At 49.7% G+C, this 17,231-nt stretch overlaps 1 protein-coding gene across 4 annotated transcripts in view; it reads left to right on the top strand.

Moving 5' to 3' along the window:
- Window positions 1-1,530: 1,530 nt before the first annotated feature.
- CCDC9B (coiled-coil domain containing 9B) overlaps window positions 1,531-17,231 on the top strand; it is a 33,591-nt gene continuing 17,890 nt past the window's right edge. The window contains exons 1-8 of one of the 4 annotated variants that reach the window (XM_020584593.2): window positions 1,531-1,686; window positions 1,971-2,587; window positions 8,032-8,085; window positions 10,325-10,438; window positions 10,838-10,942; window positions 11,664-11,726; window positions 12,117-12,281; window positions 15,469-15,618. In XM_020584593.2, the coding sequence (XP_020440182.1) occupies window positions 2,513-2,587; window positions 8,032-8,085; window positions 10,325-10,438; window positions 10,838-10,942; window positions 11,664-11,726; window positions 12,117-12,281; window positions 15,469-15,618 (726 nt within the window). In that variant the 5' untranslated portion in view covers window positions 1,531-1,686; window positions 1,971-2,512. Of the gene's footprint in view, window positions 1,687-1,970; window positions 2,588-7,754; window positions 8,086-10,324; window positions 10,439-10,837; window positions 10,943-11,663; window positions 11,727-12,116; window positions 12,282-15,468; window positions 15,619-17,231 lie in introns of those variants that run through there. The other 3 variants (XM_019289431.3, XM_019289433.3, XM_010405341.4) reach the window with 3 other exon arrangements.

Raw genomic sequence — 17,231 nt, 5'->3', positions numbered from 1 at the left:
AGTATGAATGTTTACATTTTACACCAAGCCATTGTTGCTGGGTGCCTGAAGAGAAGGGCCCAAATGGATGTTGGGTCTCCTCTACACAGCCAGTTTGATTTGCTGCTGTCCCAGCAGCACAGCATAAGCAATTTCATTGTGCACAGAAGGACATGTGTCTCTGCAGATGTTTGCACTTCACAGAGCCCACCTTTTTCCTCCGGCTCCTGGCCCACGATGACCTTTTTCTGGTTCATAGGTGCAACAAAATTTTGAATTTTTACAAGTATAACTCCCTAAAAGAATAAGATTTAGTGCCTATTTGTTCAGTGCCGTTTGTCACCACTCTGTACTGGGATGGGCTTGGAGCAGCCATCACCTTCCAAAATTTGTGCACTTGTCTGTGTCAATAAGAAGCATCCTCACCAGTATGCACCAGTTTAAGGCATGAAGTTGAAACGGGCTCAGGAATCAGGCTCACAGGCCGTTTTTGTCAGTCGTTATTTCTGCCCAGGGTGTGTGCTGGAGCATGACCCACATGCAGCACAGCACAGAGAGATCCGTGCAGGGCCCTTCTCTCTTTCTCAGGGTTCTGCAAGGCTCCTGCAGTTCTGGAAACCTGTGAATAGCTGTTGACCCAAGACCAAGTCTGAGAAGGTTGCGGGCATATGGCAGTTATGTTTCTGGGCTCCAGTACATTGCAAACTGAAGCAAATAAGAGATGTGCTGAATTTGCAGTGTGTTTGAAGGGGCAGGAGGCCCATGGAGACCCAATTCAGCTTTGTCTTGGCAGGGGAAGTCTCACTGTAGCAATATTGTCCCATTTTCCCCGGTGCTGTGTGCTAGGAGCGCAGCCACGTTCGCTCTGAAGCTGCCCATATGTTCACACCATTTCCCAGCGTGACTGACAGCGAGCCAGTTCCCTCCGAGCATCCTGAGATATCCCAGAGTAATTCATCCCTTGCACATAAATATTCTTCCTATGAGGATTTGGAACATAAATTCTCAGCCTGTGGAAGGCCAGAGAAGGTGCTGGGATATGCGACACCTTGACTAACTGTGCCTGTTACAATACCTTCACAGCCTAAACAAGGTCCCAATGGCACCAGTGCCAGCGAGTCAGTGTCATCCAGAGATGGCCCAGCTGACATTTTGGAGAGGAAATCAGCCGAAATGGCTCATTTCAGGAGGATCAGAGCCTTGGGGGGATGAAAACCAGTTCTTTAGCCTCAAGAGCAGATACATGAGTGGAGTGGAAAGGTTCCACTTTTCGTATTGTTTAAATGTTTCTGCTTTTTTTTTGGTTAGTAACTGAGCTTCAGAAATGCTCCAAGAATTTCAGCTGGTGCTTCCAGAAAAAAGGCATTTTTAGGTGTTCCAAACCTTTCTCATCAAAAGGTTTCAATAACAACAGGGCAAAGGAAGAGTGTTTTTAATCAATTACTTCTGAAGGTACTGAATGGAACAAAATATTCTAGGGAGAAAGGAAATGGAACTTTTCCTTTTTACTAACCCAGTTCTAAACCCTGTATTGTAGCCCACCCTAATCCCATGTGTTTGGACTGCACAGTGTCCCCAGGCCTGAGCAACATCTCAGCCCTGCTGCAGGATCAAGTCAGAAGGGCCAGCAAAATATCTACATTCCCAAGGGAGAATCACCTGGCTCAGGAGCTCGCTCAGGGACCCAAAATGGATGCCCAGAGAAAGGTATCACCCTCTTGAATGATGATTTCCATCCTGCTGGGGCAGGGATTATTTGCACTTCCAGAAGCTTTCTGCCATTTGAATGAAGCACTCAGCAGCCAGGCATAGCCCCAGCAAGTCTGCACGTGCTTCATGTGATGCCTAAGATTTTTAGCATTTTATATTTTTCATATATTTGTAGCTTTGTAGATTGCTAAAGCATGGCTGTAGCTTCTAGTGTTTTTCCTATCTTTCTTCCCCACATTTAGGAACAATAAGCTAACCTTATAAACCTAAATATTGTGTAGTCTTCTTCCAAGAAGAGAACCAACTACAAGGACGCTCTGTTTTCTGACCAGAATCTGGACCAGACATAACACAAGTGGGGCAAAAGAAAGCTCTGGACTACTTCCACTGGGGACCCCAGGAATTATTACCTAACCAACTAACCTTTTAATTGGACAGTATATGATAAGTATACTAATTGACTAACCTTATAAAAATTGTAGAATTACTATACCACATGTGATTTTTGCCATATTGTGTACCTGAAAGCTTTCAAGTAAAGGTTTGCTTTTATATTCACTCTAACGTTGTTGGAAAGATATATATATTTTCCAGGCATCACATGCACCTCCACCCATTCCCTCCACCCAAGTAGTAATTATTGTTGAACTGGTCCTTTAATATTTAATTGCCACTTTGACTCCCCTTTTCATCTCCTCCCCTCCCAGGTGTCTCTGAGCCTTGTGCAGGCTGGTCCTTCCTGTGTTTGTCCTCCCAATCAGCTGCACACTGTGACCTTCCGCACAAGAAAAGCCAGTCTTGCCGCTGAGCCCAGTCCGAATCCATGCAGCATCTGTGCGAAGTGGCGCCGCTGGAGCCCATGGAGAGTCTTCAGTCCAGTCCAGACCCTGGAGCCAAGGTTGGTCTCTGGAGCTTGCTTTTGAGTTCTGCTGGCAAAGGGAAATGAGATGGTTTGTTAGGCTTTAATGGAGTTTGGCTGGGATGAGAGGCACCGAATTTGCCACTTGTTTCTTCTTCCATCAGACTCAAAAGTGGGTCACTACCACTCGTGTAGCCTCAAAGCAGCCATACGTGGAATAATTTTGACTTTTTGGTGTTCACAAAGGGCACGTGACCATGTCAAGGACAAGCTGGCTCCTGGCTGCTCCTGTGCAGCTTGTGAACCCAGGCCACTGGGCTGTCTGTGTCCTCCTAGATCTGGGCTGAAGCCATGGGCTGGAATGGGGAACCTCCCTGGGCCCCTGCTGATGACAGGGCAAACAAGTTGCTGTATGCAGCATTCCATGCTTTCCCCAAGGACTACATTTCCATAAAAGATGAAAAAACCTGCCTGACTGGCTGTCCTGGCCACTTTCCACAGTCTCACACCCTTCCAAGGCTGGGTTCTGTGTCCTACATCTGAAGGCTGGGTAGCGAACAGGGTCAGCAAACCTCTATTGTCTCTGCTGAGCACGTCTGCAAGTGGGAGAAACTAAGTGGACAGATTCATTTTTCATTTGCTCAGCCTATGACCACTTCAGAGGTCTTACACTGGAATGACAAATTTTCAGGAGCAGAAAATATTGGCAGAGCTGACAAGATCATGGTTTTTTTCAAGGTGGCATTAAACATGGGTATGCACAGAACTCACCCACGGGACTTGAGGATCCTGCAGGTTGGGATGATGCACATGGAAAGGGAAAAGAGGGGTTGTCTTGTTCCAAATGGGAAGAGGGCTGCTCTGCACATCCTGAGATGTTTCTGTGCTGTGCCATTATTGGTATCCTTGTGGGAAGTACCAACAGGCAGCTATGATCCTTACTGCTTTTAAGCAGGACCCAGCTGCCATTACATCCTTTAACTCTCTTTGGTAGTTTTCATTTTAATTGTATATTGATCCATTTAAAAACAAATGTCTCAGCAGCCCTTTGATTCCCATGAGTCTCTTCAGCTAAAGCCTGTTTAAGGTTTCTGCCTGGTCCCTCCTCCCAGTCGAGGGAATATGCTGACCTTTCTCCTGGCCGGAGGAAACACCTCAACCCCTTTTTTATCCTGCAGTGCAGTTGCTTGAAGGACCGGAGCTGGGGGAGGCAAGGGACGCTGGAGGAATCGGCTTATTGTGGGGAAGTTTGGTAGGAAGGATGCCTCCAGGCCTCCGGGAACTCTTCTTTGATACACTGTGTTCCCATCCCTCCCTCTGTCTAAGGCCTGAAGAAGGACTGCTAATTCAGCTCAGGAGCCTCGGGCAGCACATCGCTGCACACAGTCGTGCTTTGAGACTCGTCCCTGTGTCTTATCTGCAGTCCTGACACATGATACAAAAACAGCCTCCCACAGCAGCCAGACTTCAGCTCCTTCAGTGGGCTTTTGGCAGCTGCCTCCCAGATCCTCCCAGCAGTTCCCGAGTGCCATCTGTTGACTCGGTAGCGGTCATGCAAAAAATGGAGAGGAGCCAGAATAAGGCTGGGTGAAGTGCAACTGGGAAAAGTGGCAGCATGGTACTGAGTGCTCTGGAGGAGTTTCACGGAGTGCAAAAAGAAAAGGAGGGAGGGTTTCACACCAAAGCACTTCCTGCTGGTGGAAGGGCTGATGAAGGGATGCCAGGAATGCTTCTCGGGGCAGACAGGTTTGCGTTTTTTGAAGAATCAGAGTCTTTCCTTCAGTCTTTGTGTAAGGCAGAGAGACACAGTCTTACTGATAAAATATGGGGCAAAGCTTTGTGCCAGCTGCTGAGTGCTGTCCTGGAGCAGGGAGATGGCAGACTCCTGTCAGAGATGGTTCTTTGTGCCAAAAATGAAAGGCCTTGCAGCACACGATTAGAGAAAAGGACTATTTCACTGTCACAAGCACAAAATGGAGAGGTCATTGCCCTGCTTTGCTTCCTTTGCCCCAGAAAAATCTCCCACAAACTTTGCCCCAAGTGCAAAGCAAGGGCTCCAAGTAGGCAGCTGGAGGCTGTGCTTAAGGATAGTCAGCTGAGCCCCTGTGCTGTGCAGCCACAGCAGGGCAATGCAGCAAAACCCCCTTTATATCCTCCTGATTCCTCCAGCTTCCAGGCTTTCCTGGAGAAAGTTGCTGTCCACCCTGGGGACGGCTCCTTCAGGGGCTGCCCGAGGTTAGCAAGAGCTGACAGATCCCTGAAGCAGAAACCACAGAGCCAACCTGGGTACACTCCATGTGCCCACTGTGCTGAGCAGCTTCAGAGATGGGACCAGCCAGAGCACAAGAGAGCCCAGAATTAGGCCATCCCACCTATGAAAGGTCTTCTGTGATTTTAAAAAATAAAGGGATTAACTCCAGGGGTGGGGTACAAATTGCTGAGTGAGTAATGAAGCTGGTTTCTCCAGACGTCCTTCCTGTTGCACATGGATGCAGGATACACTCGCTGCCTGAAGTACTCTGTCAGGCTAGTGCATGTGGGAAATCGCTGCCACCAACGGCTGGAGAGAGCAGGATTGGTGTCCTGCAGCCACCCAAGTGGGGGTGTTCCTGTCAACAGGATTCAGTGTGTCCTGAAGTCCTGCAGGACTCCCAAAATGGCACGCATCCAGCACACCCTGCTCACTAGAGCAGGAGACTAGGGACCTGCTCTGGCTCCTCTCCTTCCCAAAAGCAGACTTCTGGGTATTGGGATCCCTGGTGCCAGGTGATGGTCCGGAAGGATTGGCCATAGCCTGATGTAGGCTCATGGGAAGGCAGTGCCAGTCTTGGGATTGTCCTGGCCACAGTGCTGGGAATAATCAAATGTAAGTGCATATTCATAACCCCATAAATTTTGGCATATTTATAGGGTTCTGTTTTCTCCTGTGACTGTCCCAAGGGCACAAGCTGGTCCCCAAACCAGCCTGTTTTGCCGCACTAATGCATCTGCAGATGCTGCTCCCTTGGCTGGGCCATTTTGCCCCAGGGTTTCTGTGTCTGCAGTGTTCACTGAGGATTCCCATTGATCTCAGATGATGATGCAGAAGTAGGTGCTTGTCATTTGTGCCACTCAGACATGGTAAAGGACAGCTGAGACGTGTCAGCTCTTTGTATTGCGGTCAGGAGCAGCCGACACTGCCCTGGAGGGAAGTGTAGCTCTCCAGGGGCATCAGGAAAAGGCAAAGGTATTTTAGGGATCTTCACCCCTGTTCATGGCACTGCTTATTGCTGGAAGAGCTTGGCCACACTGCCAGGAATGGCAGGGACATAGGATGTCATGGCTGCAAGGTCTGGAGAAGTCTGGGGAAACTCCTTGTGAGCACTTGGCTTAAGCCTTGACAATTTGAGCGTGACATGGGCAGCACAATGGACCCAGCTGCACGTGGTGTTCAGCCTGCACTGCACACAGAACCTGGCCTTGGAGTTTGGGATAATGGTCTCTGTTTTAACCTGAACCTTGGCATTAGCACATTGTGCAGTCTCCTTGAGGCCAGAGACACGACCACCACACGAACAGGATAATGCACCAGTGCTGGACAAAGTGTTTCCATGAACAGTGATTCCCTGACTCAACCCAATCCCTGGGCTGACCTTGTCCCTGTGGCCACTAACCCAGCCAAAAATGGGATATCACTCCACCCTCACAAGAGACTGTGCCAGCTTGGAAAACCAAGGCAGCGCCACCCCACAGTTCCCCTGTGTTCCCTGGGCAAGGTAAAGCTCCACATGACTCTGCATCTCCTGCACAGCTGTGTCCACCACAAACCTCTTAACAAGCGCTTGGGCTCAAGCAAAGCTCTTGTGTCTTTTGCTCAATTTTCTACCCACAGCAGAGTCTTCCTTTCCTTCATCAAGCCTGAATCCAGAGGCACTGCCTTGGAAATGGTTTCAATTTCCTTTAGTCACTGAGTAGCTACTAATTAATATGGGTCAGTCTGTCCCTCCAAGAGCTTTTTACTAAACTGTACTTCCAGCTCCTCAGTGCCTTAGCTGTGATGTACAACAGCCCAAGTCTGCACAGAGAAGGGACCAGATTCTGAGTTCTGCAAAGTCTTTGGCAAGTTTCCCATAAACCACTCTGGGTTTCGGGTCAGACTTCTCGGATTTTGTGAGGAGTTCTTAGAGGCGGACAGTGGCAGCAGTGAGACAGCTTGGTTTTTTAAACATATGAACACAGCAGGGCCCACATTAAAGTTGGGGTGTGCATCAATCCTTGGGCAAAAAACCATTGCCTGGTGTGCTTCCATCTCCTGTTTGCCTCACACTTGATCTGTGTCCTTCAGGACAGAGGGAGAGGGCAGTCACTTTGTGTTGAGGGAGGTTGTAGCACATGGCCAGGACACGTGGCTGAGGTTTGTTCAGCCTGGAGGAGACTGAGGGGAGACTCATTGGGGTCTGCAGCTTCCTCACAAGGGACAGCAGAGGGGCAGCTCTGAACTTTACTCTCTGTGACCAGGCACAGGAGCTGAGGGAATAGCTGGAGCTGTGTCAGGGGAGGGTTAGGCTGGATATCAAGAAAAGAATCCCCTGGAGGGTGGTCAGGCACTGAACAGGCTCCCCAGGGAATGGTCATGGCCCCAATGCTGCCAGAGCTCAAGGATGGTTTGAACAACACTCTCAGGCACAGGGTGGGATTGTTGTGGTGTCTGGACAGGGCCAGGAGCTGGGCTGGATGATCCTGTGGGTCCCTTCCAACTCGGGATATTCTATGGTGAGGTAAGGGTTCATATGGCAAACCCAAGATGCAGCAGCTGAATGCTGTTCCCTCAAAGCCCCTGTGCTACTTGTGACTCTTCTGAGGGTTGTTTTGGCAGCTTTCAGACAGGGACTTACAGAAGTCCCTCTGCTTTGGCTGTGTGCTTCCTGCTAGTCCTGCTGCCAGCTGGTGATGCCCACCCCACAGCACTCTTCTGCTCCTTCCTGAAAGAAAGGCCCACTTTAACAGTGGGGAAATCATTCCCAGAGAATACTGAAATTAAACAGAAAAAGGCAAATCTGACCCATGTTTTCCCATGCAGGCTGTTGCACACACTCACACTCAGAAGACATCCAGGACCCCAGATATTTCCTGGCCCGCCAGGCGTGGAGCCAGCCATGCATAACAAACAACACGACCCTGTGAATGGCCACGCAGCGAAGCCAAGCTGTTTGCCTGATCCATCCGTCATTATTCAACCGGCTTTTCCCACTTTGAACGAGGGCTTGTGGCATCAGGAAGTTAAAAGGAGTCAGGAGGGGGAAAAAAGGGGGAGTGTTTCTTTTAAAAAGAGAGTGAGATTGGAGAGGAGGACACAGGCACTCCAAACCCTGTCTGTGCTTGGTATATTAGGCAGCCAGTGCTCTTGGCTGGGAGCCCAGACGAGGCTTTTGTAATCAAAACATGATCTTGTATGCTGTGCAACCAGTGCTGAGAAAGGCCGTCTGATGGCTCTCCTCTTTTAGCTCTGCTCTGGAATCCGCCGGGCTCCGCCGCCGATGGCCAACATGCACCGAGCTGTGAGTGCTGCCTGCGCGGGGCCAGGGAGGGGCACGGGCGCTGGGGTCCCTCACCCCAAAAGGCCACGCAAGGACTCGCACTCGCTTCCTTCAGGGTGGCCTTTCGGTGGCTGTCGCTTTGTCGTTTTCTTGCCTCGCCTGGCTGCCAGCAGGCACAGGGAGCAAACAAGCCGTACCGCACCATGGGGAGGGGTGCTGGGAGGGGGCGCATTTTGGGTGCCGGGGTTTGCATCCCTCGCTGGGGCAGGTTGCGGTGGCTGGCTCGAGACAATGTGCCTCCTGGGAGGCAGATAACAAACAGAAACACGGGCAGTGCTGGATGGTGCCTGTGCTGGTGAGGGCTTCAGCTGCAGCTGTCAAGGAGGATGATATTTCTTAAAAAGAGCGGACACATTTGCTTACGCAGAAGAGCGTTAGTACGGGCCGCTCCTGTCCCCTTTCCCTCCCCCCACCTCTTGCCTTTCACAGTTTCCCAACCCTGCTGTCTCCGAGGTCTCGCTGTAGAAGCAGGCGATCATAGAAGTGTGTGGGAAAACACTGCATGCAGAGACAGTCTGAAGCGAGGAGTCCCTCCAGCCCCCAAGGAGCTGCGTAGCCAGTGTGTGTGCCACTTAGGATAGGGGCTGTGACACAACGGGATGTCGTCATTTAATTGAAGCCTGAAGCCGATAGCTTTCCATTTTCTCCTTTTGTGACATTTTAATTTGCCATAGAATGAGGCCTCTCATTCTGTGGCTATGCCCTGCTGCTGGGGAGGCTTTGGGTTCAGCTGATTGCTGATTCAAAGCCATCTCACGTTTGTTCTGCCAAAGCCATTTATAACTCTCTGTCGCGGTGACATACGGGCACCTTGGCTCCCCGGAAGAGCTTTACTCTGGGGAGGGCACGGTGGAGCCACTTTTCACCCTGAGCATCAGCTTCGTCACGGGCTGGGGCAGCAGGTTCGTTCCAGAAGCGGAGGAGAGGGCACGGCCCCCTGTTATTGGCTGGCTCGGGGAGGCAGCTGACGAGCAAACGCTGACTGGGCTGAAGTGTACAATGGGTGAGCCCCTGGGAGCTGAGCGTGGGCTCCGCACGCTGCGGGGTGTGCAGGCGAGCGACCACCTCTCGCTCACAGCTCCCAGCATTTGCTGAAACAGGTTGTGCAGAGAGAAACACCTTAATGGCTTCATTAGTAAAGGGGAGGAGAAGCGCTGAACCGCAGCAAACTTTCCTTTCAGTGACTTGTTTCCAGCTGGAAATGGAAAGACCCCCTCCCCCCGGCACTAGCCTTCTTGCAGAGTAGACAAAATGCTGACAAATGGGCAGAGGGAGAACAGCCTGACAGGCCTTTTCCATTTTTTGCTTTGAAAAGAGAAGAGCACAAATACAACCTCTGCAGGAATTTTAAAATTTTTCTCAAGCTGGCAGCTCTGCCAGTTCTCCTTCAAAAGAATCTGAAGATGAAAGGGGTGTGTTTGAGGGCATGCACCGCTTTGATCCCACCCTCAGCAGCCAACACCCCAGCGCACGGTAAACAGCAAACCTGCCAATTTAGTGCTCCCAGAACAGCTTCTGTTCAGATAAATACTGAATTTGGCTTTAATCAGCCTTGCAAAATGCCCATGGAAGTGTATCCACCTACACAGGCAATCTGCTCACCTGTCGCATACCTGATGATGGATGGCAATGGAAAAGCCATTTCTTTTCCCACAGATCTTGAAAAAATCCCATTGTCCAGCAGGAGAATGTGTGGAGGCAGTTTAAATGTTCCTGTTGCGCCACCTGGACACAGATGTGTGCCTGTGTGCCTGTGTCCTGGCGGAGCAGCCCTTGGCAGAGGCTGTTAGATCAGATACCCCTCACTGGGGACGCCAGCAGAGATGGGCTGGTGCAGGAGGTGCGGTCTGTGCCATGAGCAGGTTCTGCTGCCTTTCCCTCACTGATGTCTGACGCCCAGCACACCTCCTCTGTGCCCGAGAACACCCAAAGGTGAGGGTCATGTACTGCATGCAGATAAGCAGGGTGTTAACTCTGGAGCCAACTGACAGCCATGAAAGTGGGGCAGCAGCGCTTTGCTCAAACTACCTCATTGCTGAACAAAAATTGTAAGAAAAGGAAAGGTCAATTCTGTCAGGAGAAAGTCAGGGAGAAGTGGTGGGGAAAGATTCTTTCACTTCCCACCCTGTCCAGACAGAAGGAGCAGGTTTCATCCTGTTGATATGATGACTGAGAAGAGCTTTACTCCTTCTGTTTCCAGGATGCTGCTGTGGATGATGCCGTGTTAAGGAAGAAAGAGCAGAAAGATGTTGAACTTGATAAGAAAATCTTGGCTTTGCGGAAAAAGAATGAAGCACTGATACGTAGGTACCAGGTGAGTCTGCAGGTCCTTACCTTCCCCAGCTCTGATTTGGGGTCCTCAACTCACAGTGTAAAGAAGATTGTCAGCACAGTCAGAATGACTTTTATATAGATGCTATGTTTGTATTGGAAACGCTCAGAGCAGGTAGGCAGACCTCTGCCTTTAGCTCAGCCTTTAGCTTAGCCTTTAACTACAGCTCTTGAGTTGCTTTGGAGAACAGACACTGACACTTGCCTCACTGCTACAGCATCTCCTCTCCCACTGCCACCTTCCTTTGTCTGCATCCCATAAATGGGACACAAGTGGTCCCCTCCCTCTTAGCGGTGGAGGGGGGTCCATTTAGCAGAAATAAACAGGAAAATGAACAGCATCCAGGTACAGGCTTGTGATAAACTGATATCTATGTTCCAGGAAATAGAAGAGGACAAAAAGCGAGCAGAACAGGAGGGAATGGCTGTTACCTCCAGGAAGCCTAAGCAGGATGGGCTCACTATTACCATCACCAAAGCTCACAACGTAAGTGGTGCCTCTCCTTCACCACAGCCAGCTCTCACTCCAGTCCTACTGCAGCAAAGTGACATTTCTGAGAGAGACCATCCACAGCAAAGTTCTTTGAGGCACAGGAAATAGCTCCTAAGCCCTGAAAAGTGTGGGTAAACTCTGCAGAGGTGTGTGAACAGAGTGATTTTAGGTGCTGCACATATGTTTCCAGCCATGCCCAGGCACCTCTACCCATGCACACAGAGATAATAGGCAGATGACTGGATGTATGAATAGGTACACTTGGCCCTGGACAGGTCCCAGGTGTCAGCATCACTGCAAATATGTAGGCAGAGGGTATCAGCTGTGCGTGTGTGTGTGTCACTGGAGGCATCAGGAATGCCTCTGAGAATGCCATAGGCTGGGAAAACGTATCATCTCCTTAGGCTTTGGGAGTGAGCAAAGCAAGTGGCCCTGGGCCAAAGGCTGTGAGTCCCAGGCTTCCTTCCTTACTGGACCAAATCTGATAAGCCCTGTCCACCCATCCTGGCAGCTTGGGGCTTGGGAAGCCAGTCATGCCTTAACCCCTTGGTGAACTCCTCTGCCAGAGCTCATGCGCAGCCTGCTGAGCCAGCCCACCCTCCTTTCAGCACTCCGGGTTGTTGGATCCAGGCCAGTGCATTGCTCCCTTCCCACCCCAGCCACGGCCCTCGCCTCTCTCGGGGTGCGCTGCTGCACACATTTTTCTCTCATACAGGACCTGAAAGATGCAATTACCCAGACTGAACACTATGGACAAGATAGCCCAGCCCTCTCGATGGTGAGCACCGCCCTCAGCCATCCACTTGGCTTCCAAGGCCACCTCCAGCAGGACTTAGGCTTTCCCAAGCTAACTCAGAGTGCTACAGAAAGAGATGAGGATGACATTTCTTTCCCATAACTCTGGCATTTTAGTCTGAAATGTCAGATTTGTAAGTGCAAAGGATTTTTCAGCCCTGCTGTCTTTGTGGGTTTTGCTGCTGAGCAGACAACAAGTCCCTTGTTCCCCAGGAATGTCACGGCAGTGTGCCGGGCACAGAGAACTTCCTGGGGGCAAGGGCTGTCTGTTCTGTAGCTGCCTCCCCGCTTGTGTGCAGGTGTGTTTGGGGAAGGGAATCACATCCCCGAGTCAAGGGCCTGGATTTGCTAATGGAAGTGGTTCATTTTCCAGGACAAGAGGGTGGTGAGTGAGAAATGGGGAAGCCCCTGTCCTACAAGCCCTGGGTTCGGCCTTGGCAGTGAGGAAGACGAGGAGGAGGAGGAAGCAGATCACATGTTCACATTCAGGATGGGGAAAAGGATGCAGCTGGCTGTTACCATGGACAACAAAGCAAAGGTGAGTAGGGAAGAGGATTCCTCTTACTCTGCAGCCTCTTGACTTACAAAGGGGCTTCTGTTCTGCCTCTCACTTGAGCTTTCTCCCAGCATGCCACATCCAAAGGGAATAGTTCCCTTACTGTTTGTTTCCTCTCATTTCACAGTTCTTCAGCACAACCTCAGAGCTGCCACATGCTTCCCTCTCTGTATCTGATTGCCAGGAGTCAGCCCTCAGGCCTTGCTAACCCCCTCAGCAGCACTGTCCACCCAGCCATGTGTAGCCAGTTCTCTTTCTGAGGGATCAGTCACATCAGTGCCCTCCTGGGCCACTCTGGTGTTAAACTGTGTTGCTGTGCCTGGAAAGAGGGACTTGCTTGGTGACACTGGCGTGACTAAATGAGGCACCACCATCCTTCCTGTGACCACTGCAAGGTCCCAGCACTAGAGCTGCTGGGCTGTGCAGAAAACCACTCACATCCAATTCTCAATAACCCAAATCATAGTCAAGCAAGATGCCCCAAAGGAAAGCCTGCTGGAAAGTTGCACAAACTGGACAGAAGTCCAGGGATTTCCTTTGTTCCCATGTTCTTTTTCCTGGCACTCCTTGGATGAGTATTTTTAACACTGCCTGTGCAATCTGAGGCATGCCTCAGACATGAGATGGGCACGTCTCTCTGACTAAGCTAAAGAGCTGGTGCCAGAGTCCCAGATCTCTGTCAGGCAGGGAATGACCCAGGACAAGCCCTGTGGAGGGGAGGAGGTGACTCTGCCAGGAACTGTGGCTGTGACATCACTCTGCTCTCTCTGTCTCTGTTGGCTCTGCACGGACACTCTCCTCATAGACATCTCTCACTCTGGGAGCTGGGACACCAAGGACCAGGATTTCCAAATGTGGGACAAGCAGGCTGGGAGATCACCCAGACTGTTAACATAGGAAACAAGGAAAGAAGACATATGTCAGCATGTTGAGCAGAATGTGCCTTCAGGTGAGGCAGCTTAGCCAGAGCAGAATGGGGAGGCACAGAGGGAACAAAGGAGGGAAGGAGTGGTAAAGGGAGGGAGGGCAAAGGGTATTATACAGAAAATCTGGTGGTCTCCCAGCCTGGATGTGTCTAGCTACCACAGCTCTGTTAAATAGCTGTTTCCTGTATTTCCTCTGAGTCTTCCTTGCCATCTGTTCAATACATGCAGGGTTTAAAGGCTTTGCCAACACACCAGCCTTCACACTGTGCCTTTTAACATCCAGTGGCCCAGGGAACGTGCACCTCCCTGTAATCAAGTGATGCTCTTTGAGATTTCTGTTGTGCTCAAGGTGTTTGGGCACAAGGTTCTCTGTGTTGGGTCTCAGGAGGAACTTCCTCAGACAGCAAGTGATGAAGTCACCTTCAAACATCCTCCCAGTGCCAGACTTCCCTGGCAAGACATATCTGTGACCCTGTTAAGTGTCTAAAGGATGAGCCACCAACACTTAAACACTGAAGAGCTCTAGGGAGCAGCTATTGAGTTAAGATGAATAAATGTTTGATGTACAACTTGTGGATTAATAGCTTGCTGTTACCTTCTAAACCATCTCTGGGCTTACTTTTTTAATAAAAAGTTATATTAACTAGAATGCCAAATACCTCGTACCAGTGCTCTGGGTAAGGCAGAGCCAGGCCAGTCTCCAGTTCAGGCTCTAACCTCAGCAGTACAGCCTAGGATTACTGAACCCAAAAGCACAGCTGGCCATCCCCAAGGGAATGTGTAACAAGGTTCCCACTGTGTCTGTGCATCTGGGGCTGACAGGACAGGCAGAGCAGAGACCACTCCTCTCCCCTGTATCAGGCTGACTCAAGAACTATCTCTGCTGAAACAGCAAAATCACACAGATGTGAAAGATGAATAAACAAGAGACTGAGGTTCTGCTGCTGAAAATACTCCAGTGTCTCCTAAAACATTTATCATGTGCTAGGAAGCTCGATGACTGAGAAGCCGTAAAAAAGGTCATGCTGACAGAGGCTGTGCACAGCAAGGCTCCCTCCATGCTAACATCTGCACTCCTGGCAGAGCTGAGGGAAGATGAGGCTAATGTGAGGCTTCTTGGTATCACATGTCATGGCAAAGGCCCTGACTGCAAGTCTTCTCTACAAATCAGAGGTCTGGGTGAGCTCTTTGTTTTTGAAAACAATTTCGTAGCAACAAAAAGATCCCAAGTTTCACTGAATTTTCCTTGGAGATTTTGAGTGCCTTTTTAAATCAAGACTCCAGTAAATGTGGAAGCCCAAGGTAGAAAACAGAGTAAAATGCGCCATCCTTTAGAGAGAGAAGCTGCTGAGGTTCCTTGATCCCTGGTGAAGTTGAGCAGACTTCATATGGATGAAGAGAAAAGAAAAAGATCAGAGATAACGATGAGGATGACTTATTAAGTCTCTCATTTCCTTGTAAGGCAAAAATAAAAAGGCACATGACTGACCTGAAAGATGATACTTTTAAATGAGGAAAAGTATGTCCTTTTGTACAAAAGATGTGCTCATTTTGTGGAATTGATGGCTGAGGGCACTGGCAGGACATCAGCCAGGAACAAAGATCATTAACAAAATAAGAACCAGATGTAAATCCATGTAGTGAAATCATGACACTGATACAGACAGCTGGAAATAATATCTGAGAGGGGTAAACTGCTCTTGCTTAAGGAGTTTATACATCAGTTTTCTAAAGTATTCCACCGCTGAATAAATAATTCCAGAAATACTAGCACAAAATGACTATGAAGTGATGAATTATCAAGTGCTAATACACTTCAGGGGAGTAACTGCTATGTGGGCAAGGTTGGAGAGAAAGAACCCCACTGTTCCCTTTCTCTTCTGCCTTCTAGGCTTATGCTCCAAGGTAGCCTCACATTTTACTGGGACATGTTGTGTGGGGAGGGGAAAACCTCACGTTTGTTTCAAAGATACAGATGCAAGCTTAAAATAAAACCATCCCTCAGTGTTGATGCTGCAGATCATCTGAGCAGGGTAAATCCCACCATGCCCACGTTGTGCTCAGCTAAACACACCTCTGTAATATCACAGATCCCTTAGAGTGGGGTGGCAGCTTTATAAGCCAACGGGACGGACTGTTTGGCTCATTTTCTGTTCTGCCAGCCCAAAATCCTTTGCAGTTTGGGATGGTTACTCTCTAGGAGGGCTAATGGAGGTGTCCTTAACTCAGCCTTTCCCTTCCAGGGCAAGAGGATCGTCAGCGAGAAACGCGCCGAGAGCTTCCCTGGCTCAGGCCGAGTGCCGGACCTGAGTGAGGAGGAGACGGATCACTTGGTGGCTTTCCGAAGGGGAAGGAGGATGCAGATTGCCATCACCATGGATAACAAGGAAAAGGTAAGTGCAGTGCTAGTGACTAGCCTGTAACCTATCCATGGCATCCACTTCTTCTGCTGGCATGAGGAGGGCCCAGCCACAGGATGTTGGGAGACACTGTATGTTAAATAGTGTGCAGCTTATCTCCGTATCTCTGCCTTCCATCCCTGTGAAGGAAGAAAGCCACAATCTTTTCCCTCTCCTGTGGTCCTAGCTAAAGCTAGAAGTCTCCTAAACACACTGGGTTCATAAACAGATGCTGCTTTGGGAGGGTTGATGAAAGTGCTGCCAGATATGGGGCATGAATCTCACCTCCTCTGTTACCAGCTTCTTTTTGGAGCCGCACAGCAAAGTGGGACAGAAGCAGTGTCCTCCTGACTCACTGCAAGACTTAAACGTTAACAGAGCGGGGCAATACCTGCTTCTGAACCACATCCTGCTGTGCCTGGCCATCACCTGCTGAGTGAGCTGGCTGAGCTTTGTTAATCTTTGAAACATATTTCAAATACTTCTTTACAAATACCTTCCTCTTTACACACACAGAGACATGTGCTATTTTCTTCTTAGGGAGTTTTCACAGATAAGGAAGAATGCCTGCAGCAAACAGGGTCAGCAAAGACTGTGTAGGAAAACAACACTTGGAGTGGCTACCAAACACACCCAGGAATGCTGGGAGACATCTGCAGCCCCTCTCTAGGATAGTGCCAACCATTTGCTGCTACTACCCACGCTCTTCTTCAGCTTTTCCTCCTCCCCAGCGCTTACCTAGGTTCCAAGAGCCCAGGTGCTCCTTTCTCATGGTGGCCAAGCAGTGTTTTGAATGCCATAAACCTCAAACGTGCTGCCTGATTGAGCCACTGGTAACCTCAGAAGTCTGCATGACAGACATCGCTGTTTCAGTCTAGGCATCGCCAGCACTCCGGGATGTAATGGGAATGACCTGACTGCCTGTGCTGTTCCTGCCCTTGAGCTTGTCAAATGTTCTTCTGTAATGTGCAGGCCGAGTGTGTTCTGCTCTCTGCTGGGTTTGTTTAAACGCTTGTCTCTGAGGTCATCGGGGTTAGGGCTGTACTAGGAGACAGCAGCAGGAAGAGTGCCTGGATGTTGGCTTTAGATCCTGTGCCCTCTTTTAAGTGTATGTACTGTCCTGGAAAAGGTAATCTCTCATCTGGTTTCATTATGGGATATGAAATTTGAGGCTGAGGATCCATACATGTGGTTTTGGCAATGCCTTGCTCATACCACCCTCAAAGCATCTGGGTTCAGAGTGTGTATGAGGGCAGGCCTGAGACTGCAGTGGCTAAAGCCATAGAATCTAGAAGTTTATAATCCCAGACTGGTTCAGCCTTGTTCCCTGACAGCTCCTTTTGTTGTTCCTTCGTCAGGGGAAGCAGTGAATAGATCATTCCCTGGTCACTTCCCAAATGATTTTATCGACCTGTTTCATGTCTCCCTTCAGCTATCTCACATAACTTACGAGATTCCCCCTATTTAGACTTGTCTGCTAGGACAGTTCTTTATTTCTGATCATTCTCATTGTCCCCATTTGTGGAAATACTCACAGTTTTTTACCGGCTAGGCTTGCAGTTCAATGCCTTAGAAAGCCTCGGGCAGCCTAGAGAGGTAGTACGGGC

Source organism: Corvus cornix, chromosome 5, assembly GCF_000738735.6.
Source record: "Corvus cornix cornix isolate S_Up_H32 chromosome 5, ASM73873v5, whole genome shotgun sequence".
NCBI classification, from domain to species: domain Eukaryota; kingdom Metazoa; phylum Chordata; class Aves; order Passeriformes; family Corvidae; genus Corvus; species Corvus cornix.
This window is presented reverse-complemented; position numbering and strand designations above follow the sequence as displayed.